Genomic DNA, 26370 nt, shown 5'->3' on the forward strand with positions numbered 1-26370 from the left:
TGCTTGCAGAGGATTTCTGATGGACATCCAGAAATGCTTTGGTAATAATGTATTACCAGAATACTAAATTGAACTTTCTGCTGGAGTTCTCTTGGTGCTTGTGATTTCTGGGATACCCCAGCCCACATGTCTTGTGACACATGAATGAATCCCAGTCTGTTTTTTCTACACCACTTGGCTTCCTTCCACTCTTTAAAGGTGTTATTATGGAATCATAAAACTGATCAAAATTTGAAGGAATGGCTTTATTTTGGTCAGATTAAGTATTTTTAGGTTTTCCCCTGTTCCTAAAGAATTTAAGCTTTCCATCCTGTAATACAAACCCACTCAGAGCATTCATGGAATGATTTGGGTTGGAAAGGACCTTAAAGCCCATCTCATTTCACCCCCTGCCATGGGCAGGGACACCTCCCACCATCCCAGGTTGCTCCAAGCCCCGTCCAGCCTGGCCTTGGATCCTTCCAGGGATGAGGCAGCCCCAGCTGCTCTTGGCACCCTGCTCTGGGCCTCCCCACCCTCACAGGGAGGAATTCCTTCCTAGTCTTGAATCTACAGTCTTGGAGCATTTGTCAAGGGACTGTTGAGAAGCCTCCTGAACAACCTGACTGTGTTTCTCTCTCTGTGGTCCCACGGGTGTCACACACCCAGCTCTGATGAGCTGTTGGATGCCTTTAGAAGCTCTTGTGCTGCAGCTTTGCTAAAACAATTGGAACTTGGCCAAGACTTGAGTGGAGGATGTGAACTGCAATTCTGGTCTCACCATGAAACCTGGAATCCCAGCAAAACAAATTTTGGTGGAGTCAAGCTGCCAGGAGCAGGGAGGCTTGCCTTGGGAAGAGTGTCTGGCTGGAAAAACGGATAAAGAGGTTCTGATGTTGGCGTAATAGAGGAGTTTGTTCTCAGTGATGTTGCTGGTGCCAGGCTGCCTGTAATGGTCCTTGGTCTGGAGCTGCTCAAACAGCCGGGCTTGAGCTTCCAGTAGGGATGTCTGGTTACTTGGAATTGTCCTACACTTGCCAAACGAAGACTAGAAGTGTCTGAACACATGGTGTGCATGACTCAGAGAGAGCAACAGTAGCATTGCATGTGACATTCTGCTCAATAAATTAGCCAATTAATCCTGCCAAATGACGTGTCTGGCTGCAGCTCCCACCGTTAGCTGAAGGAGGGAGAGCAGAGGGAGAGCAGAGGGAGCCTGGTTGTGACACCGCGGGAGCCACCTCGTCCCCTCGGCGGCTCGGCAGTTCAGCTGCGTGTGCAGCCAGATGGCCCAGTGAGCTCTGAGACGTCAGAATTGTCATCACATGCAGCTTTGGGAGAAAAATGTCTTGGTTTTCTTTCCTAATAAGAAGAGTTTTAATGGTGATTTCCTTCTTGGGTGCTCAGAATAAACATTTCTTAAATGTGATACTCTTGGGTGGTAGTCAGAGAAAAACTTAGGCTGGAAGGGACCGACCTACTTGGCCAAATCCCTGAAGGATGTGTGTGGGTATCAATAACCTGCTTCACTTGACATCGTCAAAAATTAGTGAAAAGTGGTTTTTTTTTCCTTTTTCCAAGCTATTCCGTGAAGTTTTGCATTTCCCTTGGTGCAGTTGGACAGAGTAGCAAATAGCCCAGTCATTCAGAAGCTGAATCCTGAGATGAGCTTCCATGTGAGATGTTTTCACATGAACAGAGGATGTGATAACTGCCTCTTCCTTAGCAGTGACTCTGTGGCTCCCTGTGCCATGTGCTCCATCAGCTTCCATGTTCCAAGACTTTCTGACAGAGCACCAAAGTTGCATCTGTTCCCTCCCAGCAGCTCCAGTTCCTCTCCTGCCACGTGGCTCAGATGAGGATCCCTGGTCAGCTTGGATTAGCAAAGGAGCAGACTGGATTTCATGTGTCTCAGACATCTTAAGATGCTTCACACTAGATTAAGTGATGGAGCAGGGAGAAGTTTGTCAAAGGGATCTAAACTGTAGGAATGTGGCTCCTCTTGGTGCTTCTCAGAATGCTCAATACTGGTGAATGGATCCAGTGGATTCAGAGAAAGTCCTGAGTCAGGAGTAACCAACTAACAGATGTCTCTGAGGTGCCGCGTTGGATATTTGATGCTGTCTCTGATGTTTTAGTGCCTCCTGGTTTTAGGGAAACCAACAGCTCCCCTGTAATTCCCTTCCTCTAACTGGAGAAATGCTTGAGCATAGGAATGGATTTTCATGATTTTTCCTTGAACATTTCTCCCCGCAGAAGTCGAGCAAGGCCCTGCTGCACAGTGACCATCTGCCAGCTTCTTCTTTCTCACTGTGGAATTAAATATCTAACAACCTAAAATAGTGTCTGAGCGCTTTACCTTCATGTGAGCAGCAAAACAAAACAGCAAAGCGCGGGCATGGAGTCAGAGACCTGATGGTCAATCCATAGGGTGTCTCAGGAAAGCACATCTTTCCTTTAGGAAATGTAATTCATTTAGGTTTTAGGTAATCTGGGATATGATCCATTTGCTCACCAAGGTAATTGAAGTAGTTTTATTAATCTCTGTGCAAACTAGTTGCATTGCTCTCATCAGTTCTCTAATGCCAGTGTTGTACTGAACTGTTTAATGATTGGATTTTGTCCTAAAAACCACATTGCTCCAGCATCCTGACTGGAGTCAGGATCATTCAAGTCTCCAACATGTTTCTGGTACTGGATAAATCATTTGAGCATGTTATTTGTCCCCTGTACTTTGGAGTTTGTGAAATAAATTGAGTTATTTGTCCGTGGTCAAACAGACCTGGAATGGTTCAGCTTCTGGGGCAGTTGCCAAAGGACAAAGCTTTGGCTTTGCTTGAACTGCCCCCTCACAGCCAGCAGAATCCCAGGACCCTCCTGCTTTGGTTTGGGATGAATAAAAGCAACTGCTTTTCCCGTGGCTTGCAGGAGTCCTGCAGCAGCTGGGTCCTGCTGGTGGCACACCAGGGTCTCAGTGATTTCACTGGCCGTGTCCTGTGGGCTCTGTTTGCCTGGGCTTAACAGAAATGGTCTTTTTGTTTTGAGACTGATTCCAGATTAGAAGAATCTAATCTTCTTTTCAGGAGCTGCTGGAACAAGTCCAGAGGGGGGCACAGAAGTGTTTCAGGGGCTGGAGCCCCTCTGCTCTGGAGCCAGGCTGGGAGAGCTGGGGGTGCTCACCTGGAGAGGAGAAGGCTCCAGGGAGAGCTCAGAGCCCCTGCCAGGGCCTGAAGAGGCTCCAGGAGAGCTGGAGAGGATTTGGTACAAGGGCCTGGAGGAACAGGACAAGGGGAAATGGTTTCCCATTGCCAGAGGACAGAGTTAGATGGGATATTGGGAAGGAATTCTTTGCAGTGAGGGTGGGGAGGCCCTGGCACAGGGTGCCCATCCCTGGAAGAGTCCAAGGCCAGGTTGGATGGGGCTTGGAGCAACCTCGTCTAGTGCAAGGTGTCCCTGCCTGTGAGGGGCTAGAATGAGATGGGCTCTAAGGTCCCTTCCAACCCAAACTGTTCTGGGATTTGTTACCACATTTCAAAGCACCTCTGGCATCTCTCCCTGAGGCCATATGGAATGCCTTCCCTGCAAGCATCACCTTTGGAAGGTGAAATGGAGCACTGCGTGCTTCCGGGTTTCTTCTGGCTGCGTGGAGCTGATGCTCAAGCTTCCACATAGTGACGGCTTCTGCCTGTGCACATCGTGTGCAGAAGTCATGCATTTTTGATTCAGTAGTAGTTTATTTTTATATCAGCTGGCAGATGAGTCACACCTTCCGCCACCCCTCGCAGTCCCACCTTGGCACATGTGATTCATGCAGACACGTGGCAGCCGTGCATTGAGTTCTGTGCCACGCCTCTGTAGCCAGTGGTCATTCCCAGCACGGGCAGGTGACAGTGGCAAGTGCATGTGGGACGTCACAAGCCTCCACAGTGGCGTGGTGGGGAGCAGAAGAGGAGTCTGATACGCTGGAGAATCCCAGGAAGCTGAGATCTCTGCAGTCCCCAGCCCACGCGCTGGATGAGTCACAGTGTAGGAGCAGAACGTTCTGAGTCAGGGAGGGGTATGGCAGTACATATAGAATATTGACGGATTCTGTGGTTTTGTTTTAATTCCTGCTCTGTAAACAAGTTCACCTCTAATGAAGTATGGAGTCTGTGTGTTTACTTTGGGATCTCTCTGTGTTGCACAACTCGCCAGAGCGAAGCAGTCTGTTTACTTGTCAGGAGGTAGGACTGAGGGAAATGAAGGTGTTATAAATAACCAATCCTTTGCATAGTCTAGTCAATATTTGCATATATATTCCTCAGTGTGGCTGAGCTGTCTGCTCTCCATGCTGCCTGTGGAGTTCTCCTGTCGGGATTGCTCGTGTTGAGCCCCTTTTTCTGTGTTGCTCTTGCTTTACCCACACACACTTCCTATGTATCGGTGTGCTTTATGAAGAAATTCTTTCCATGCCAGTTGCACAATGCTGTCATTCACGTGGCAATTATGGGTCATTTTGGTAAAGCTCGTTACAGGATGGATGTAAACAAGTCGCCCTGGTGGAGCTGCCAACACCACAATTTTATGGGGAGGTCATTGTGCACAACTCTCTTCCCCAAGGGAGCAGGAGTGACTGCAGGCCATGTGAGGGAGGGTTAGTGCAAGTGGTCCCCACCCTTGTTTAATTAAGAAGTGTGAACATACCCATTAACAGTGGCTGCAGTCACTGTAATCTTCAGAATTCCCACTCATATTTGCCACCTGGATGGAAGCATTGCTGTGGCCAGGAGCTGAGCCAGGTGCCCCCCTCAGGACGAGGCTGGTTTGAGGGGGATGGAGCTGCCAGGTGGGGATGATCAAAAGATCATAAGAGTGGTTTGGACTGGAAGGGACCTTAAAGCTCATCTTGTGGCCATATGGGCACACCTTCCACTAGACCAGCTTGCTCAGAACTCTGTCCAACCTGGCCTTGAACACTTCCAAGGATTGCCCTTTGCACCCCAAAGTCACTTTGGACTTGTGTGGAGCAACACGTGGCTGTCACCTGAGGTATTTTGTGTCCTAATTATTGTATGGGTTTGTTCGTACCTGTCACACTACAACGCTCTGGATGAGCACTGCAGCCTCCTCCTTTGAAATACTGGAAATATTTTATATTGCCAGTGCTCAGTGACTGTAAGTATTTAATAAGTGACTCATCTGTGCAAGGTGATACAAAACTGACATCTCTTTACAAGGAAACAACTCTGGGACACATGTCACTAATTCCCTACCTCAGATGCCTTGCAGTAGACCTGAAGGTTTTAAGATGTTGAGTTAATTTTCTGCCAGTGAGGAAAAACGTCTCCATTCTCAAATCCTGCGCAGAAGTGTGCCCTTGGCCACAGGTGGGAGATATTCAGCAATGGAGATACAGTTTCATTCTACTGAAGTGGTTTTTAGACAAAAATTGGAGACCCTAATGCTGAGCATATTAAGGAACGGTGATCAGCAGCTTCATTGTAAAGTCAGAGTAGTCCAAGGAGCTCGAACCTGAGGGATCCTGGACTTCCAAGCTTTTGAATTGCAGAATGAAATGTAGTGGATTACTGTAAAGGGCTCAGTTAGACCCTGCTGCTTTCAGAGCTGGCTTGCTGCTGATCTCCAGAGAATTATGTTTCACTGTTTAAAAATACATGGCTTTTCTTTCATGTGGCCATTCCCTTGTTAGGAAGGGCTTCCTGAATGTGCACATTTCAGCATCTCGGCATCAGAAGTTTTGACTTCCTTGGGCTAAATTTAGGTTTTGTCAATTGGAAGTTATCAGATGCTTTTAAAGCAAGGCCATTAATATTTGAATATGGGATTAAGGCAGTTTCCTTTTTATGTTCCGAAAAGTCCTCGTGCATCTCATACTCTTCCGGTATTTGTGGCAGTAATCACAAATCAAACACCAGCAACTCCAGGCAGCAGCTCCAAATCAAACACCAGCAACTGAAGGGGAGCAGCAGGATGCTGGGAAGCTGGAAAATGCCTTTCCTGGAGACTCTTTTCCTTGAAGCCTGACATGGCCATAAACCTGGAGCAGCTGGACTCATCCAGCTCATCCCAGATGCCTCACTGGGTTCTCCTCGTGGTCAGCAATGTCCACTGAGGGCGGGTTGTGGGATGTGCTTTGCTCTGAGGATCCAGCAGGACTCGAGGAGAGGGACTGACATTTCATCGTTAAGGTCTCTGTGCTGCTTCTGGTACCTTCTAGCAGACCCTGAGCTGAAAAATGCCTTGCTGGCTGTCAGCCCAGCTGTGCTTGGAAACTGGAGCTCTTCAGCCGTCAGAGTGGGGAGGTGAGGACACAGAACCACAGACTGGTTTGGGTTGGGAGGGGCCTTAATGCTCCTCTCATTCCATTCCCTGTCATGGGCAGGGACACCTTCCACTATCCCAGGCTGCTCCAAGCCCTGTCCAACCTGGACTTGAAAACTTCCTGGGGAGTCCACACGATACGTGATCTTTGAATATAAACTTTGGAATTTATATTTGCATGGAATGAAGAACCCAGTTTGGCAATGAGGACCAGGATAATTAATAAGGATTAGGAGCTGGTTGGTTGTTCTGCTTGTCCCCCTTTCCTGTCCCTTCTATGAACAGTCTTCAAGCCGTGGGGATGCTGCACTTAGGAACTAATTGAGGTTTAAAGCTATAAAGTAGTTTTGAGGGGGGCTGCTGTGTCAGGTGTTGAGCACTGCCTTGATCCAGAGCTCTTTCCCCTTTGGAGGGTGGGTGCTGGATTTAGTGGGATCCCTTCCAATGCAGCAGAGGCATGCTACACACACTGGAGGTTCTAAGGTGAAACACTTAGCTGTGCCAGGGAAGTCCTGTTATGGAGGGCTGCCCGCCTCCCAGACAGGCTCTCCAATGGGTTTGGAATTTGTGTTTTGGAGCTGTGCCCTGCCTGCTATTGAAAACCCTCCTCTCATTGCTAAAAGATAAGCCACAGGCTCTGCCTGAGTGTGATGGGTCAGGCTGGAGTTCTGAAGTTTAGTAATAATTTTTCTGTCTGAAAGTTCCTACCCGCTCTTACTTGACTCTCTCAAGGTGAAACAGAGATGGTATTTGGAGGTAGGATCTGATTTGGTGCCTCTGCACTTCTGTTTGGCAGCAGGTTCTCCTGCCATTAGAGGGAGTGGGAGGTTTTCCCTCAGGCTGGAAGGACTGTGTGGGTAACACTTTCCTACTCATGTGAAAAATCCCTTTTCCCCTCCAGTCCTACAGTACTGGTGGGACTGATGGATGCCAATATCTTGGTTTGTTGTGGAGAGTTTACGTGCATTTGATTCTTCTCCATCACTTTCTACTTTGATGCTGCTTCAGGGGCAAACCTGCAAAAATCCACCCTGCCAGTGGGACCAGTGTGAGTTCTGGGGGCCCGAGCTGCACCCACAGCTTTGTGGGAAGATCCCAGCACAGCTCTGGGGTGACACATAGGGCTGTGCTGCCAGAAATGGCACAAGATTGCCCCACCACAGTCTGGTGGGAACCTGGCCTTCAGCTGCCTGAGCAAGGCTGAGCATCATCTTCCTCCTGAGCACCCAAAGGTACCTGTCCAATACCACTGCTTGCTTTACCCAGCTGGATCTGACCCCTGATCTGCCATCCCAGTTAAAAATGCCATTGGATCCAGGATAAATCCTGCCTGTGACATGCCAGTTTTGCCTTAGGTCGCTGTGCTGTCCTGGTGACACTGAGTGTGGCCACTGCTCAGCGCCGTGGCTGCAGCTCAGGCTGTCAGAGCCTCCCTGCCTTGTCATCGTGGAAGTGTCACCCCTGCGTGCAGCTGGGGAGGAAGCAGGGAAAAGCTCTGCCTCCAGCCAGCAGTCTCCAGTGGAGATGAGCTGAGGAAGAGCAGGGGCCACCTGGGACTTGATGTGATCAAACCAAAATGGTTCTCTGGGCACCGGAGGAGCAATTCAGCACAAGCAGTTTGGTTTTGCTGTTTTCATGGCATTTTTCATCTGCCCAGAAGTAGCTTCTTCCCTGGCACTGCTTCTGGAGTTAAATTTGAGTGCTGCTGAGCAACCAAGAACTCTTGTTGTTGATGTTTCTTGAGATTTCACCTGTAATGTCATTAACACTTCATGTGCATAACATGTTGCTGAGGGGCAGTTCTCATCTCTGCTCCTTGTGACCAGGAACACCACCTGAGGGAATAGCTGGAGCTGTATTAGGGAGGTTTAGGTTGGATATTGGGAAAAGGCTCTTTCCCCACAGGGTGCTGGGGCACTTACCAGGCTCCCCAGGGAATGGTCACGGCCCCAGGGCTGCCACAGCTCAGGGAGTGTTTGGAAAATGCTCTCAGGCACAGGGTGGGATTGTTGGGGTGTCTGTGCAGGGACAGAAGCTGGACTTGTTGGTCCTTGTAAGTCCCCTCCAGCACAAGATATTCCATGATTCTATGAACCTGTTCTCAAAAGAAAAGAAAATTAACAAGGGACCCCATGATTTCATCTCAACTCCCTCTCAGCAGGTAGGGCTGAGCAATTGCACAGCAAAGGAAAGCTGATCAGGAGCAACTTCCAAATTCTCCTTGGATTTTTTTTATTTTTTGCGGGGGGAGGGAGGTAATTTGTTTCTTTGTCGGTTTCTTTCTTTCTTTTTGGTTGGGTTTTTTTGGGTGCTCTTAAGCAGCAGAGCCACACAGGTGTGCTCTGGCAGAGCTCACACAGGTGTGTGACCTGCAGTGGAGCAGTCACGGAATTGTTTCAGTTGGAAAAGAATCCCTCTCAAACCATCAACGCCAGCCATACCCCAGCACTGACAAGGCCATCATGACTCCCTGTTCCCAAGTGCCACATCCACATGGCTCTTAAATCCCTCCAGGAATGTTATTGAGTGGCTCCACCACTGCCCTGGGCAGTTCCAGTAGTTTTCTTTCATCCTTGTCCTTGGATTGCAGGTGTGTGGGAAAAGGTAATAAGGATAGAACTTAAGCTAGAACTTTTTTGGGTGGTTTAAAATAACTCCTCTAAAATTGTTTACTGGTTTTATCCTTCTTTTAAGGCGTTGCTCTGTGTGACAGCTGCCATCATCACTGGAGCTAGACGTTGTGTTGGATATAAAATCCAACAGTAACGTGGAGATTTGAATGCAGTCATTTCCCCCAAGCCCTAGAAAAGTGAATTCAGTCTTTTGAAACTTGGAAAAAAAGCAGTTTATTGTGCTGTGCTTTATTCTTCTATGTCAAGAATTGAAGCAATTTCATTTGACTAATTTGGTTGTTAGAGCTGAGAAACTGCCTGTGAATGGGTGTTTCTGGGTAAATTTCCCAGATTTTGAAAGTTTTCCTGCATTTGACCTTTCCAGATAGGGCCGATTCTCCTCCCAACCTTTTTTATCTTTATGAATACAAATATGGATGTCTCCTTGGTACCCCCTCTTCAAGTGTTCCTTGCTTTGTGGATGTGAAGAGTTGTTTAATTCAGGGAAGCCATGATGTCAGGAAACCAGCTTGTTCCGCTCAAAGAAGATGAAATGCCACCCTGTTCTAATAACACAACGATCCTGAGATTTGTTTTTCTGCAGTTGAAGTAAAAATCAAATTGTTTGGATTTTTACCAGCATCAAGAACAAATATGTTCTTCCTTCTGTCCTTCCCCAGTCTGTTTTTCTCCTGTTCCTTTTCCTGTACCTTTTCTTTTTGTAGATCCAAATACTACCAAAATGAAACAAAACACATCAGGGTTTAAATACATCCTGCATATCCTCAGATGAGCTGGAGTGAGGCTGGAGTCTTGGAGTGCACATGGAGCTCCCTGGAGATGACAGTAGCTCTGTCTCCTCACAGCTCGTACACAGCTGTCGCATTTCACTGTGCTTAGTGTCGTCTCTTCCCATGAAAAGCTCAGCTCTCTCTGCCATCATCACGGGAGAAGGTGTTGATCCAGTACCTTCCTGTGGCTTTCCCATCCTTGGAAGTGTTAAAGGCCAGGCTGGATGAGTCTTGGAGCAACCTGGTCTAGTGGAAGGTGTCCCTGCCCATGGCAGCTTTGAAGTCCCTTCCAGCTTCTGATGTTGTCCTTTGAGTTATTTCCTCTTGAGTTCAGAGAGTGTTTGAGCTGCGCCTTTTCCACGTCCAAGGCCAGGAGCTGGGCCTTGCTCTGCCTCTCCTCCTCCTCACCCACTGGTGGGCTAAAGTGGAAGGTCCTGCTGCAGAAATTCCTGCTAGGCAGTGGTGCAGGAGCATTCAGCATTTGCTAGGAGAAGTGATTTATTGCCCAGACAAAGCAGGGAAAAGATGCTGTGAGAAGCTGGCAGCAGAGCTGAGTGTCTGCAGCAGCTGGAGCAAACAGAGCAGGTGATTTTTGGGGACAGGAGATGTGTGAGGGGTCTGGACAGGTCTGGCTGCTCTTCACCTTGTTCAGGCGAGTGAGAAAGAACTAAAGGTAATTTTGGGCTCTCAAACCACAGTATCAGAGCTCAAGAGAGCAAGGAAAGTGTTCAGGAGCGTTAGAGGCTGGAAACACTCACAGCATGGTGGTGCTCTCTGTGGATCACCATTGGAGCTGCCACAGTGCCAGCCGTCCTCTGCCTCCTCCGACCCCACTTCTCCATGTGGATGTTTCTCTGTGGTTGTTGGATCAGATCCCTGTTTTTAAGTTCTTTCCCTAATCTTACACCATTTCAAGGTTTGTGAAGCCTAGGGATGGTTGGTGAGATTATGGCAGACCTTTTCCACCACCTTTTTCCACTTGCAGGAGAGCTTGTGCTGGAGTCACAAAATTGCATTTTCTGCTTGTTTTCCTTCATATCTCAACTGCTGTTTCCCAAACAAGAGAAAACACTCAATCACCCAAAAATCTCTGTCCTTCCCTATGTTCCTCCAAGGAAGACTGAAGGTGAAGGACTGTGTTATAAAGCTTTTGCAGCTGTACTTTGAAGGAAGATATCTCTGAAAGGCAAACAATCAAATACATAAAAGACCCTTAGGACAAGGTTATTCCCAGTAACAAGCCCAATCTCAACTTTTGTTCCATCTTCCTATTTTTGAAGCAGACTATTCCAAAATCTGAAGGGCAGGTTGAGTCTTTTTACTTGCAGCTCACAGAAATAACCTGCTAACTAACATGCTCAGGTAGATTTACATGGGACATGTTTGAAGACATTAAAAGCTGAGATCTTGGCCCAGTCGATGTTGATCACAAATCTTCTCTTTCAGCCAGGATTTTGTTCCAATTTGAAAATTAAGAGAAGGGTAGATCCTCATTAGTGTAATCAGCTTAAATGGGTTGACTACTCTAAAGCAATTTGTTTAATTTGTTTGGAACATGTTTAATTTTAGCTATAGATATTCAGCCCTCTCACAGTTGCTATTTATGGTGTTCATCGTATAATTTTGTGTGCTGTGATTTGTAAAAATAAACTTTCTGCTCTGAATGAGAATTTTGTGACAATCTACGGCCCATTCATCAGAGCCTCTTTAAAACTACACCGAACTTTGTGTGCACTGATGCCTCTGGTGTGTGTCTGCATCTCTTTCAGTGAGAAAGAGTTCTTGCTGCCCACACAGAGCGTGGGTTTGCAGCAAGCATCAACTTTTTGCTGGCCTTGGATTCCTCCCCACTCTGGGTGTGGAATTCGGGGCTCTTCAGGAGTGTCTCCCCTCTGCAATAGAGCTCAGTGTCAAAACCTGCATGAGGAGAGGGTCTGAATTCTTCTTTAATTCTTGAAATTGAAGACATCAGCTTCTCTATTTGTCTACACCTCATTGAAGGGCAGTGGAAAACAATTCCCATGGGAGCAAAAACCATGGGTGGTTCAGAAACTGCTGATACTGATCACAAGCTCTGGATGTTTCCTGGTGATTTGCTGTATGGGGATGTGGCACTTGTCCTTCCATTGATGTAGATGCCACGTGCAGCTTCCTGCACTTGCTCCCTCCTTCCTCCTTGGGTGTATTTTACTTGCTGTTGATGAAGTTTATTCATAGCCTCTCATGATGCTCACACGGAGCCTCAGGCCAGGAGCTCTTCTGGAGCAGGTAGGTTCTGCTTCCTGTGCCCTCCATGCAGGGCAGATGCTACAAACTCTGATTTCCCTTGGGCATAACCTTAGATTGGCATCTCTGCCCATCGCCGTTTCATAGCCAGTCCTGGAAATGGCTTTGGAATGTCTGTGTGCCTGAACCAGTGTGGGTTTTTGGAGTATGTTGGGTGTCTGAGGAGTTTTGTGGCCATTAGTCATGCTGTAAAAGATATGGCAGGAAGATAACATTACTCGAGCTATCCAAGGCACTTGATCTTGTGGTGGAAGTTCCTGAAAGGTGTAGCTCCGGGTGTTGATCTGGCTCAGATGAAGCTCTCTGGAAGAGCAGCAATCCTGCTCTGTGTTGCTGTTCCCATTCTTGTGTTCAAGCTCAAGCCAAGTGTTTTTTGGGTTGATCCAACATATCGCTCAGCCACAGAGCACGAGGAAGGATGGGAAGGTCCCTTTTGGTGGCAGCCCAGGAGCAGTGAGGGTTTAGCATCCCCGGAAAGCCAAGGCCAGTCTCGGGAGCGTGGGGGAATCAAAGTCTTGAGTTTTTGGCTTTGATGTCTGCATTTGCTCTCATTCCAGCAGTGATGCTTTAATCTACAAAATGCTTTGCTAGGTTTTCGCTGTGCTCAGCTTGAATTTCTTCCAAGACATCACTCTGCTGAAATAGCAGAATTTGCCTGTGGATTCCGGTGCAGCAATCAGTCTGTGTTTATTGGGGTGATAAACTTCCTGTGAGAGTGAGGGTGGAGTGGGCCCTTTTCCATGTAGCTGAGCCAAATCACTCAGCAGTGAGACCAAAGCCGTTAAGCAAATTGAGATGATTTCTGCTTGCAGCAGTCTCTGCTGTAATAAACTGGTTTTCCTCCGAAGGAGAACCTGCACATACCATGCCTGTATTTTCTTTCCTTAGTGTATTGCTCTTGTTTGATACAATGGAGAAATTCCTAGTTCTGATGTGATTTCATGCATTAATTGCATTAAACAGATCATGGTTTGTGCTTCAAGTGTTGAGTGGTACCTTTGAATCCTCAGTATGAGACCCTGCTCTGCTGGTGGCTTTTCATCCCTCAGCCTCTGAATTCAGAGCTGCTCACCAGCAGCATGACACCATGGCTTTGTGTGACCTTTCCAGTCCTCTCCCAGTGTGATTACTTTCCATTAAAAACCTCAACTCCAACTGCCCAGGCGAAAAAAGTCCTTTTTCCTCCATCAATCTCTTTGGTTGGCAACATCCTTCTTAAGTATTTACAGATCTGCTGGTGATATTTATGGAGTTCCTGTGGTTCACTGTGACAATGGACTCAGCACCAGGACACAATGCTTTTCGCTGAAGTAGAGCCAAGCTATGTCATAAATTATGCAGATGGGCTGTGGCAAAATCAAGTTTTATGCAGATTTTCTTAGGCTGACCCTTTTTACTGTTCAGAAGGGCTCTGGAGCTGCCTGTGTCTCAGGTTTCATCCAGTTTTATCTGCCAACACACCCTTTAATGTGTGCATCAAGTTCATCTTTCGAGCTTTTCCTCTTCCCAAAACGATGGTGAATGTTGAGTTGAGTTTGAGAGAGCTGAGGATGTGTTATGCCAAGTTCCTCCCAGCTTTGTTTCCTTAACTAGTGTGGAGCTGAGGATCCTTGGTGTGGGCTGGGAGCTCCACAGGGCTCATCAGCAATGCTCCTTTGGATCCAGAACACAGCAGTACAGCCTGGCTCTGGAATTCAGAGAGATGTTACAGCAGCTTTATCCTGGCCAAGGCAAGAGGGAAGACCTTGACTGCAGAGCTGGCAGTCAGAGAAAACCCTCAGGGAAAAATCAAACCCTAAAAATACGCCTGAAGCCAATGATGTCTCCTGTATTCTGACATTCAGGATGCTTTTTTAATGTTCTTCATTAAGGCCTCACCTTGCCAGAGCTCCCACAGAAAGCAGAGCTTTCCTGAGGGTTTAAGATGAAGAGGGTACTCCAAGCTCTGGGCTATAAGCTCTGAGTAGGTAAAACTGAAGGAATTGGGATTAGAGGGCACTAAGTAGTGTTGCTTCCTTCCCTACATGAAATCCCCACCTTCTGGGTCTTGCTGCAATCTGTTTTCCTGGGTCTTATGCCCAGTAGGAAATTCATTTTAATTGCAGTGCTCGCCCCTTACCAAGTGAGGCTGTAAATGTTCTCATATTCCCCTGAGAATATTAATATTAAATTAGAATATTAATATTAAAGGATCCTTCACCTTCTTTAAGAGCCTTTCTGTAATTTTATTCTCCTGCATACCTTAGTTGGCAGAGTCCTAACCCTAATTCCTTCCTCAGTTCCGCTATTTGAGACTTGTAGAAATTGTGGTAGAGGTACTCATTGTATGTCTGTATCTAGAATCTATAGGTTATAGATCTAGATTATAGATCTGAAGATATCTAGCCCATCTATAATGGGCTCAGGTTTAAACTTTGCATAAAATATTCTGTTACTCTCTTATCCTCTATTATTATTCTGTTATTCTCTAAAGAAATAGAGACGCTTATCTTGGTGTTAGAGGTGACTTTTTAGGTAAGTCCTCATCAGACTTTACTGAAAATCCAGGGGCTCACCGTGAGTCACTTCAAGAGCTGTTGCAATTATTCCATCCTTCAGCACTAAGCTGATGGACATTAAATTGCCATTTGTGTTGATTTGGAGATATTTGAAAGCATCTTGGAGCTGCCTGGATCAGAGCCCACCATTGTTTGGCTTTCTGAATTGCTTCTGCATCAAACCATCCTGTGTTCCTAGAGGGTTTCATGACTGTGACTGCTTCCTAAAGCATGGAGCTCTGCTAGGAGCAGCAGCTTCCCAAACCCAGGTTGGGTCAGTGTTTTACCTGGGACACAAAACACTGGTTAGGCAGGGAATTCCTGCAATACTCTGTAATATCCCATTAATGCATCCCGATGACAGATTCCCTGAGCATGTGAATTAATGAGATTAAAACCCTCCTCAGGTAATCTTTGTCAAACTGCATTCTGTTCTTTCGGAGCAGGACTTGGGAGCACAAGTTCTGTGATATTTACAGTTCAGTGATCTCAGTGCTGCATTTGTTACGTTGTTGGCAGGTTGCAGAGTTCCAAGTGCCATTGGGTGGATTAGCAGGGCTTCCCTAAATCTGGAGTAGGACATGCACTTGTTGTGTTGCTGACATTCTCTCCAGCCTGGAATGTTTCACTGCCTGGACACCTCAGAGAGCCGACCGCAAACTGCGCACTTAATTAGTCGAGTATTTTGCTATATCTAACATTGATCACTTATGCAAATCCAGGTGAATGCCTACACTTGTTTAAAACACGCCATAAAATTAGTAATCACAGTGCTTTCAGGTCCCCTGCACTATAATTTGTGGATCTCTGTGGGAAAAAACATAGCAGTGCTCCCCCGTGCTCAGCCTTTACACTGAATAGCAGGACGCCGTGTCTTTGGGCATTCAAGCAAATATTTTGTTTTGACTTAAGACAAAGCGCTGTATTTCAAAACAAAACCTTTCTCTTGTGTTTTGGAGCTGCTTATGAGGTGTAGACTAGAAATACATAGATATTTAAACATGTTACCCAGCTGGGTGCTGACGCTGGGACGCCGAGTGCTGGTGCAGGTGCTGATTAGCAAAATGAGCAGTTGGGCCTGTGCTGAATTCCTCTTGTATGGGCTGCTGTGGTTTCCTTTTTGACTCAAAGGTAATTCCAGGAGTGCTGTGCAACCCTCTGAGTCTTCCAACATCAAGGCTGTTTTTTTCCCTCTCCTTCTGATGCCTTTCAGAAAGCTGATCCACCCAAAAATCCCCTGCCAGCTGAGTATCAACACTGTACTCCCACAGAGCAGTCTGTTGGGTGGGAAGATGGGCTCTGGCTCCTGCCAGTTCAATGTTGATAGCTCTGTGTGTGCATAAATGCTAATGAGCATGATCACCAATTTTTGTGTGGTGATTGGTCAAAATTGAAAACTTTTCCCTATTTTATAGGAAAAAGGTTTATTTTTCCTTTTTACTGAGTGTAAACTTTGTGTAAGGTTGCGCTGGAAAACAAGGGCTGGGTGCTATTTTGGTGACAAAGCAGCCCTTTTTTGACCATGCTTCATTTTCTCCAAGGACTGTCATCTTCCTAACTGCTCCAACAAGTGCCAGCCCACATCTGGGGCTGTTCTCTGCCTGGTTTTTAGTGGAACACAGGGAACTCCATGTCTTGTTCCCTAAATCCAAGCCTTTAAGCTGCCAAAGCTCGATGCTTTGAGGTGGACTTGTTAATTGCTCTGAAATCCCATTTGTCTCTGCAAGGGTGTAGCTGGGCAGAGCCTGCACTGGTTTGGCTTTTGGTTCAGTCACAGTTTGTGCTGGGACTTATTTCCTTGCTGGGCAGCATCAGATAGAATACTCAAGAAGTGACAGTAAAACTGCCTAACAAAAGGTGTGCGTGCAGGGGGAGGGGAATTAACTTGGTCCCGTTGGCTGATTCCAGTTCTTTTCCTTTCCTTCCAGCTGAAGGGCTCCCCCAGGTGTATTACTTTGGACCCTGTGGAAAGTACAATGCCATGGTATTGGAGCTGCTTGGTCCCAGCTTGGAAGATCTGTTTGACCTCTGTGACAGGACCTTCACTCTGAAGACGGTGTTAATGATTGCCATTCAGCTGGTGAGTGATGGCAGGGCCCTGCCCTGGGGTGTCCTTGGGTGTCCATCCATCCTAGGGTGGGCACAGTGCAAGGTTCAGGGCTGAGGAATCTTCTTCCATCACAGAATCACTGGGTGGTTTGAGTTGGAAGGAACCTTCAAAGATCTAATCCCACCCTCCCTGCCACGGGCAGGGACACCTTCAACTATCCCACATTGCTCCAAGCCCCGTCCGACCTGGCCTGGAACATTTCCAGGCATGGGGCAGCTACAGCTTCTTTGGGAAACCTGTGCCAGGGCCTCACCAGCCTCACATTCTCCCCAGTATCCCATCTAACCCTGTGTTCTGGCATCAGAAAGCAATTTCCCCTTGTCCTGTCACTCCAGTCCCTTGTCCAAGGTCCCTCTCCATCTTTTCTATAAAAGAAAACTTCTCAGGGGTGAGGAGGACTCCTGCCTATGAAGAGAAGGTCAGATTATGCTTATGAGAAGCTGGCTCCCTGCACAGCAGAACCAGTGAAGCTGGATTCCTACGGACTTGCATCCCAACGTCCCCTCCACGCCCCCGCCCCGGTACCTGCCCCAGCTCCCTCCCTCTGTTTGGACATCCCAGGAACATCTCATTTGTCACCCACTCCATGGGACACACAGAGCACAGCGCCCTCCCACACTCCTACCAGTTCTGCTGGTTTGGTGCTACTGGGCTGCCCGTAGACTGAAGCTTCACGAAGCAGAGGGAGCTGAGCCAAAATAGCAGAATTGAGAGCTCTGCTTTTGTCAAATTTGGTCAAAAATTTGGTCAATCAAATGGGTTTAAATTCCTGACACTTGGAATCGAATAGTTCAATGAGCCTTTAATGTACCTGAAAAGGAAAGGAAGTCAAGCTGGAAAGGATCCAGGCTTGGATTTGGGTTCGTGTTAAAAATGAACAACACGAAAGCTGAACATACTAAATGTGATTTGGAAACTTCCACAAGTCAGTGGGGCCAGCCAGTCAATTTGGCTTTTTTGGTTTTCAGACTGGTTTGCAGATTCCCAAATACCTAAATATCTACAGATATCCAGATTTTGCATAGCTGGACCTTGGGATCACCCAGATACTCCACAGCAGAGCTGGGATTGTATATTCACATTAATAGCTCTGTGGATAGAAGCATGATAGGGAAGAAGAGGTGTAAGGGATGAGGAACGCAGTCCTTTCCAGATAAACTGAAGTTTGACACAGCAGAATCTCAAATGGGAAACTGAGATCAGAACTGCAGAAGTTTGAACAGCACCTGCCTGTTATTGAGGCCTCCCACAGCAGAGCAGTCAAGTTCTCTTGGTTTTGAGTGTTTCTTTATCAATGGAAAACCAATTTATAGTATTGGCTTTGATTAAATCAAGTGACAACAGATGGCAAAGCCTCAGATACAGCTTGTGTGACCTTTGCAGGGAAAATACAAAGATGTAAATTCATTCCCAAGGGACTGCTGGGGAAATCAAGACTGTCACAGCCATGGCTGCTGCCTTTTGCTGAGTCCCGGGGCTGCAGCTCAGCTCTGGGCTTGGATGTTCTTCACTGGCATCACCTCTTGATCTTGTGGCCAGGCTGCAGTTCACCAAGGCACTGGTGCCAGGTGGAAAACACATGCAGGGGGACAGCAAACGCAGCTGGAAATGGAGGAGCTGATGTTCTCTCAAAGGATCTGGTGCTCCTCTGGCCATGGGGAGATGTTGTAGGGCCTTCTCAGTCTCCTCAGGGGGGTTAAATGAGTTGCCAGCTTGGAGTGTGCACGTCTAAGTGGACAGATCAGACATCCTCAGGTGTGCCCCATCACCTGGCCCTGGGAGAAGTGTTTTCCAAAGGGGCTGGCACTTACTGCTCAGTTGAAATTAAAACCCTTTGCTCTAGCCACAAGTCTTTAAGGAAAATCTTTCTCCCACACTAAATGATTGCAGTCACTGTGTCACACTCCATGTGAGACACATCAGAAAGGAAAGCTGGACACTCAAACTCCTTGGGCTCACATCCATGAATTACATTTCATTCCTGCTTCTGACTGGCCAAGTCTGCTTAAGCTGCTGTAATTCTAACCATGGACATTTGTCCCCTGATCTTTCTCCTCATACTTAGGATGATATCCCCATGTCTGTAGGATCATCCAGTCCCGTGGTCAATTTTGAACCAGAGGCATCCTGGAAAGATATTTTTTTATACATATTTCTGCTTGGCTGATGTGAATGAGCTTGACAGGTTGCAGCACCTCAGGACTGGAGTGGATCCTTTCCAGATGTTAGAAGAAAGAGGAGTCTCTCTAGGAAAAACAAGGGCAATGTCTCTTAAGAAGTGCCATGTGGGATTACAAGAGAATTCAAACATAGTTTTACATCAGGAAGGCTCTCCTGGCTCAGGGCGAGAGAGACTGGATGACAATGAGTCTTCAAGGAAGGCAGCCTGTTTGGGAATTGCTCAGACTCAAACTGCTTCCTCCATATTCCACATGCAGCTGAAGACATCCAGTAGATCAGATCCAGTGGTTGAAGCTCCTGAACAAAGCCAAGCTTGGCAATTAAAATGTGCTCACTATGTCAGTCCCCACAGCCCTTAAATCAGGGGAGAATTTTTTTTTTTTTTCAGGCTTCTGTTTTTCACTCTTGGCCAGGCCCAGCCTGTACAAAGCTCACTGACAGCTAACAAAAAGCTGTGTTGTGCCACCAGGCGCTGGAAAAATACTCTAGATCTGATCTGGACCAAGTTGTGGCAAGATGTTTTTTGTACCAGTGACCATCAGAATTGCCTTTGAACAAGATTAATTCCATTCTCTGCTGATCTGATCTATATTTAAGCAGGTGATGTGTGGAAGAAGGGCTCAAATTTATCAGGAAGGTCTAGAGATGGAACTGCTGTCAAGATCAGTCTCTTAAGAGTTACCTTTCTGGGATAAGAGGGTTTGTTACACTTGCTGCCTTGGCAGGAGGAAGGCACTTGAAAGCACGGGTTTCTTTGGCACCTGCTAAATGTCACAATATCCTCTCATTTCTCCACCACAGCACAGGGGTCCTGCTGTGTGCCAAGGGATTCTCCCCACCCCCCACCCCCAAAGGTTTCTCTGACATCTGAAATGCAAATTTATGGCTCCAAGGATGGACTCAGCTGGCCATGGCCATGGAAATCCCTCTGTAATTACAGTCTTCCATCTACCCTAGTGCTCCCCTGCCTGCTGTTTTTCCAGTGTTAGAGCAATTCCAAGTTAGTCCCAGTTCCTCGAGTGATTTCTCTGCCCCTAAAAGAATGAATTCAGAGTGTTTGAGCCTGTAGTTGAAACCCAAAGGAGTGGGCACTGCACCTGTGCATGCAGCACATTTCTGGAGTGGGAGCTCCACTTCTCCTCTTCTTCAGCTGGGGTTGATGCCGAGGTTGTGCCACCGCTGCTCGTGTGTGCTCAGGCAGAGTGTGGAAGGGAGATGCAGCCCAGACACTCCACATCACAGCAGCCACCAGCAGGGAGAGGGTCTTGTCAGGGTGAATAAAGCATGGAAGCTACTCCAAGAAACATCTTTTTGACTCGGGGAGTGTCTTTCAGCTGCCATGGCTGAGCAAAGCTCTCCAGCATGAAGCGTCCAGGCAGGTGGAAGTAAAGAAGGAATATGAAAGACCCCACAGCAGCTGTGTGTGTGTGGTGGAAGCAAAAAAGGCAGGTGGGAGGAAAAAAGGCAGGAAAATAAGTACCCTTGATTGCTGCTGGAGCATAATGGCTCACCTGATGCCTCAGCTGTCCAGGTTGTTGTCCTGCCTGCTGCAGCTTGCCGAGAGTTTTTAAAGAAGAAAAAAATGGGCCCTTTTCAGGCTCTCTAATTGCTGTTGGGATTTCAACAACTGAGCTGCTTTGGTAGCAGGAACAAATCAAATGAGCCAGTCAGGCTCCACTTGGAAGCTTGTTATGTGTGGAGAAGCGAGGAAACTCTTTGTTCCACTTTCAAGGGTTGCATCTTCATTTGAATTGCCTCCAAACGTGGCTTTTTGTCTCACGACCTGCTGCTGTGTCCTGTAGGTGATTCAAAGTGTGAAGAATGACTGAAGAGCATCTGCTCTGCTCTGCACCAGCCTGTAATTGATTGGAAATAATGGCTGTTAGCCGTGAAACCCATTTTCTCAGCACATTGGAATCAATCACTGCGTCGAGGGGAGGGAGCTGCAGCACGTGCTGTTCCCTTCTTTGAAGAGTCTTGGAGCAAATTCTGGTTTTTAAGCCTGGTTCACCTGCAGCCAGTTTTTTCCTGTCTGCTGCCCTCCCTGTACAGCTTTTTATTTTATAAGGAGGGCTGCCCCCTCCTGCCTGCTCCTTCTTTCCGAGAGGTGGAAATGCAGCAGATTTTCCTTTGAAATAGGGTGCATGGTAAGGGCCTGGGAGTGATGGAGGATCGCATGCATGTGGGCTTTTAAAACCAGGTGTGGCTCCAAGATCTGTAAAGAGAAAGAGTGGTCTTGTGTGCCAGCTGGGAGTGTGTCTGGATTCAGTGAGAAATGAAGGAGCAGTCAGGGTCTGCCAGCCCCGCGGAGTGAGCAGGGGGCTGGAAGGGCTGATGGGGGTCCCTGCTGCTTGGCTGGGGGAGAGCTGGCTCAGTGAGCCAGAGACTTCAGCCTGCAGAGTTTTCCCACCAGGGTCCACCCAGTGGGGGTGACCAGCTGGTGGCCCTCGCTCTGGATGTCCCCCGGCGTTCTGGCACTGCGGCGGTGTGGCAGTGACCTCTGGGGACTGAGGCTCGTTAGTGCAAAACTGGGAGTTGGTGGAACTTTGCAGAGCTTTCGTAGCATTGCTGGCCCACAAATATCTGGGTCAATCCCAGTAGCCTTTCCAAAGAAGCATCTTGTTTAAGCCTCTGTGCCCTTTGGCATGCAGGGCAGCTGCGATCAGGAGTGCCATATATGGGGGTTCTTGTGTGTTCATTTGAAACATATAAAGGCAATTAAAGGTAATAAATTAAATTAAATTGAGAATTATTTTCTGTTGGAATAATCTCCTAAATTCAGGGATCAAAGGAGAACTGCTTGACAATACACCTGCAATATGTTTGTTTGCAAAAGCAATTTTAATGATGATCTTCTGAATAAGGTGTGTTGTTAGAGGCACTCTGTCACCTCAGAAGTGGGGTTCCTGCCCTTTCACCTTCCCATTCAGTCAAACTTCCAGAAAAACACTAGTCAAAAGCTGAAAAATATTCCAGCTATTCCTAGTTGACAGCACTGAGATTAATTATTATTTTAGTCAGCTTTGAAGTTTGTAAAGCTTCTGCCTGCCCAAAAATCCCCCTCCATGAAGAATCTGGCATGTCTAAGACAACATATGGGTCGAGGGAGGAAGGTGGTAAGACACAGAGCAACAGGGGAAGGAGGTGGGCAAGGGAAGAGCTCTTGGTAACCGGTTTAGTATGTTTAAAATCAATACAAAAAGGCTGCTGCAGCTCCCCGTGGCATCCTGCCAAGAGCTGCATCCCAGTGGTAACGCCTCAGAAACAGCCCTTGCCATTTCCGTGGGAATAAAGCAGGGAGCACAGCATGATAGCCTTGGAAAGGAGGGGATGACACATTCCTCTTCCAGCTCTGCTGGGGGCCGCAGTTCTGCTCACAAGTAACATTTCCCTCCTTTTGCAGATCTCTCGGATGGAGTACGTGCATTCCAAGAACCTCATCTACCGGGATGTCAAGCCAGAGAACTTCCTCATTGGCCGGCAGGGCAACAAGAAGGAGCACGTCATCCACATCATAGACTTTGGATTGGCCAAGGAGTACATTGACCCCGAAACCAAAAAACACATTCCCTACAGGGAGCACAAGAGTCTCACTGGAACAGCGAGATACATGTCCATCAACACGCACCTTGGCAAAGGTTTGTCTGCGTGGGGGGAGCTGACCGAGTGTCCTTCAGGCTGGAGGAGCTCTCTGAGGTCACTGAGACAATTGACCAGCACTGCAGTGTGCACCTCTAAACCACGTCCCCAGGTGTCACATTCACACATCTTTTGAACACTTCCCAACATGGTGACCCCCCCACTGCCCCGGGCAGCCTGTTGAATCCTTGACAACCCTTTCAGTGAATTATTTTCTCTAATATCCAACCTAAACCTTCCCTGGTTACTTGAGGCTGTTTCCTCTTGTCCTTTGTTCCTCTGTCCTTTGTTCCCTGGGAGCAGAGCCCAACCCCGCCCCCCTGGCTTCCCTCTCCTGTCAGAGGGTTGTGCAGAGCCAGAAAGTCCCCCTGAGCCTCCTTTTCTCCAGGCTGAGCCTCCCCAGCACCTTCAGCTGCTCCTGGTGCTGTAGCTCCTTCCCTAGCTCCAGTCCCTTCCCTGGACACATTCCAGCTTGCCATTTGAATCCTGCAGACCTCCCATAGCATCTTGGCTGAGCTCTCTTGCGCCCCTGAAGCTATTTGTGAACCTCCCAATGCCGTTTACAGTTGTGTGGCTTTTTTTTTTTTTTCTCCCGTCTTTTGAGGAATTGAGCCAGCTGAAATGTTGGAAGCCTCATAATTACGGCTTTTATTAGGAACTAAATAACTGGGAGCAGCCCTGCACTGATAAAAGACAAGCAGGCAGGCGGTGATTGCTGCACTGGATGATAGACAGATAGATTTTTATAGCACAGCACTGTCCCAATGCCTTCCAGTTCCAGGTGTTAGAGTTGGATGTTCCCTGACCTAGTAATTGGTGGGAGAAAATGCATGATTTAAATAACTTTAAACCTGGCTTTCATCTTCTCTCCTCCCTGCTTTCTTTCCTACCAGAAGATTACATTTCTGTGGCCGAAAGGCAAAAAATAACTTATTAAGTGTTTATATTCTCTTAAATCTATACAAGCAGTGAGATAATGGAATATTTTCCAGGAGGCCTCCTCTCGCGTTAGCTCCCACTTGGAGAGTTCACTGTCTTTGGGGAGTAAGGAGGGATGAGCCTGGTTTCTAATTTTGGAAAGTGAGGAGTCAGGCAGGGATGGAGGAATGGGAGGGCGCAGTGGGAGCAGGCTGGGAAGCTGCTGGTGCCGGCGATGGGGAGGGAAGATGTGTTTGTGTTTAAAGTGTTTCTGTGCCTTCCTTGGGACCCATTTCCCACAGGAATTCAGCTCCCACCATGGCTCATGCAGGGGAAGGGTCCAAATCAGATCTGGGGGTGTATTTGAGGGGGCTGTCCCTGCCCAGAGGGGTTGTGAGGAGCTGATGCTTCGCTGGTGAGACCAGCCCAGGTAGAATCAATCCTTTCATGTTTCAAACTTGGGAGTCTGACTGCAGTTTTTCTGAGAGACAAGCGCACTCAACCATCTTCCTGGAAGTCCATCTGCATCACTGCACTAAGTTACCCAGGGCATCCTCCTTTTTCCCCCTTTTTATCAGGATAACTGCAGGAACTGTTGTTTCAGTTCCCTTCTCCCAAGTGTTCCCACTCCCAGCATCTCCTGCGGGTTAAGTGGCTGCAGTGTCGTGGGCTGGATCTGCTCTGGATCATGGACCATGTTGTTTGGAGCAGGTGGGCTTCAGAGGAGGGGAGGGTGCACCAAAGGAGTCCACGAGCTCAGTGAACCCAAGAGTGCAGCTCAGCCCAGCCCAGTGTTGCCTCCACATCTGTTGCTCTCTTCTGTCCTCCCCTGGGGTTTTGGATACATTTTGGCTTCTTGTTTCAGGATAGTTTGCCTTTGGCTCCATGCCCGTTTTTCCCCTCTTCATTTATAATTACAACATCTGCATGAGGCAGCAGCAGCAAGTGTTCCATGGTGCTGGAAGGAGCTATTTTTGATCTGCTCTGGTGAGCAGCAGAGGAAATTGGGAAAGGGTTGGCACTGTGCAAGGGTAGATCCCTGCAGCTGGTTGTGAGTATCCCATTCCCATTTAGTCCAGAGGAAATGATCCAGCACCACATGGCACCATTGACACTGGCAGGTCAGAGAAGAATTGAGGCACTGCTTTATTCCTCTGCAATTAAGAGTTGTCCATTCTGCCTCGGGCTGGATGTGTGTTGTGCAGTTCCCATGTTACCTCATGGCTTCTGGCTGATTTTACACATTTTCTGGCTTTCTGAAACAGCTTCTGGTTTTGCACAAGATCTGAGCTGCAGACAGTGAGTGAATGTCCCTATGGTACCTTTATCTCAGGTACAGGTGTGGCTGCTGCTGAGATCTCAGAGCCTTTTCTGCCTCTGCAGCAATAATTTGTCATCTCTTTCAGAGCAAAGTCGTCGAGATGACTTAGAAGCCCTTGGCCATATGTTCATGTATTTCCTCCGAGGCAGCCTGCCCTGGCAAGGATTGAAGGTAGGTTCAAGCTTTAGGTTTTGTCCTTTAAAACTTTGGCTAGTCTCTACCCAGAGGAGAATCCATTGGGGAAACGTTGGCAAAATCCAGCCAGAAATGCTGTCCTCTCCTTTGTGTCCTTGCAGCCTAACTCCGAGGCATTAAGTTTAGCTGCAGGGAAGATTTTAAGGTAGAAATACATTACCTGGCACTTCAAATTGCCAAATTGGTACAATTTTGGAGAGAAGGTTGAACAGAGACAGGGACAGCAATGAGAGAGCTGTGATTGGAAGCTGCCCCGAAGTGGAGCGTGACTGGGACACAGTGATTGTTTATGAAATTCCAGTTACGGCAGCACAGTCCCCCAGCTGCATCTGTGATCCGTGTTTATAATGGAGCAGTTTGATGGGTTTAGATGCACAGATGGACTTCAGCTTGAAAAACTGGTTTTCTGGCACAAGTATTGGACTTGGCTTCCCTCCAGAGACACTGGACACTCAGTGCTGGGGAGTTTATGAGATGCTGTGTACAATGTGGAGAGCTGCAAGAAATTGAGTTGCCGACTGCCGCCAACATCCATCAGCTGAGCTAACAAGGAGTAAGTCATTTGCTGGCTCCAGAGCTGTTGGAAGCTGCATCTTCACTTCTCCATCACCTCCCTGATGATTAAGCTACTGTGTTCAGCCTTGGCATTGAAGGGAGCGCAGGGACTGATCAAGTTAGGTTCATCAGGAAAAACAAGAGCTCCTGTTGGAAAAAGGAGCCGAGGCTTTGGGCTCGGCTTTGGGCTCAGGAGCTGCTTGGCAGATCTCTGCATTGGTCAGTGGGTATAGACCCAGTTGGGTTGATAGAACTTGTTCAGCTGGTTTTTACCACCTATCCAGAGTTAGTCTCAGCTCAGCCTCATCAGGCACATGCCAGAAATGTTGGCAGCTGCTCATAAAAGCAAAGAAGGGTTTTTCAAGCATGAAAGAGATTGTGAAAGAAATCAGACTCTCTCTGATTTTATGTCCACGCCTCTCTGTGTGTTATTCTAGCATGTATTTTCTTTCTGGCTTAGTTGAACTCATCTGCTTTAAATTAATCCTGTAAATTATTCTAAAACAATTCCAAGTTTATACAAGGTTCTACAAAAGTTCCTCAGTTCAGTGTTAAACTTGGTAGGAATTAGTTGACTCCTTTTCAAGGTCCAGGGCAAACACAGACTCTCCAGCTGGATTTAGAATGTGGCATCTTTGCCCTTCTGGGTCTCCTTGGCTTACACTTTCAGTCTGTACTGTCAGGGCTGTATCTGCAGAGAATGTCTACAGTGCTAATTAGGCTGCTGCCAGGTCTAACTGACATATTTTGAAATGGAGGCAAGAAACCCCACTTTCAGGGTGTCAACTGGAGCAGAGTTCTCTGCCTTGGGTTGATTTAGGTGGGAAGTCCAACTGCAAATGGTTTCATTTTCTTGTTGACCAGCTATTGAGCCAGTGCTGAGTGATGGATGCTCTGGGGGTGAAAGGAAAGGCTGTGTGGGAGC

At 47.5% G+C, this 26370-nt stretch overlaps 1 protein-coding gene across 3 annotated transcripts in view; it reads left to right on the forward strand.

Annotated features, from left to right (window-relative positions):
* Positions 1 to 26370, forward strand: part of CSNK1G1 (casein kinase 1 gamma 1) — a 102064-nt gene that overhangs the window by 55365 nt on the left and 20329 nt on the right. For all 3 annotated transcript variants that reach the window (XM_038146780.1, XM_038146782.1, XM_038146781.1), the window contains exons 6-8: positions 16455 to 16606; positions 22221 to 22455; positions 24781 to 24866. In XM_038146780.1, the coding sequence (XP_038002708.1) occupies positions 16455 to 16606; positions 22221 to 22455; positions 24781 to 24866 (473 nt within the window). The remainder of the gene's footprint in view (positions 1 to 16454; positions 16607 to 22220; positions 22456 to 24780; positions 24867 to 26370) is intronic.

The sequence above is a fragment of the Motacilla alba genome, chromosome 10 (assembly GCF_015832195.1).
Source record: "Motacilla alba alba isolate MOTALB_02 chromosome 10, Motacilla_alba_V1.0_pri, whole genome shotgun sequence".
Classification (NCBI taxonomy): Eukaryota; Metazoa; Chordata; class Aves; order Passeriformes; family Motacillidae; genus Motacilla; species Motacilla alba.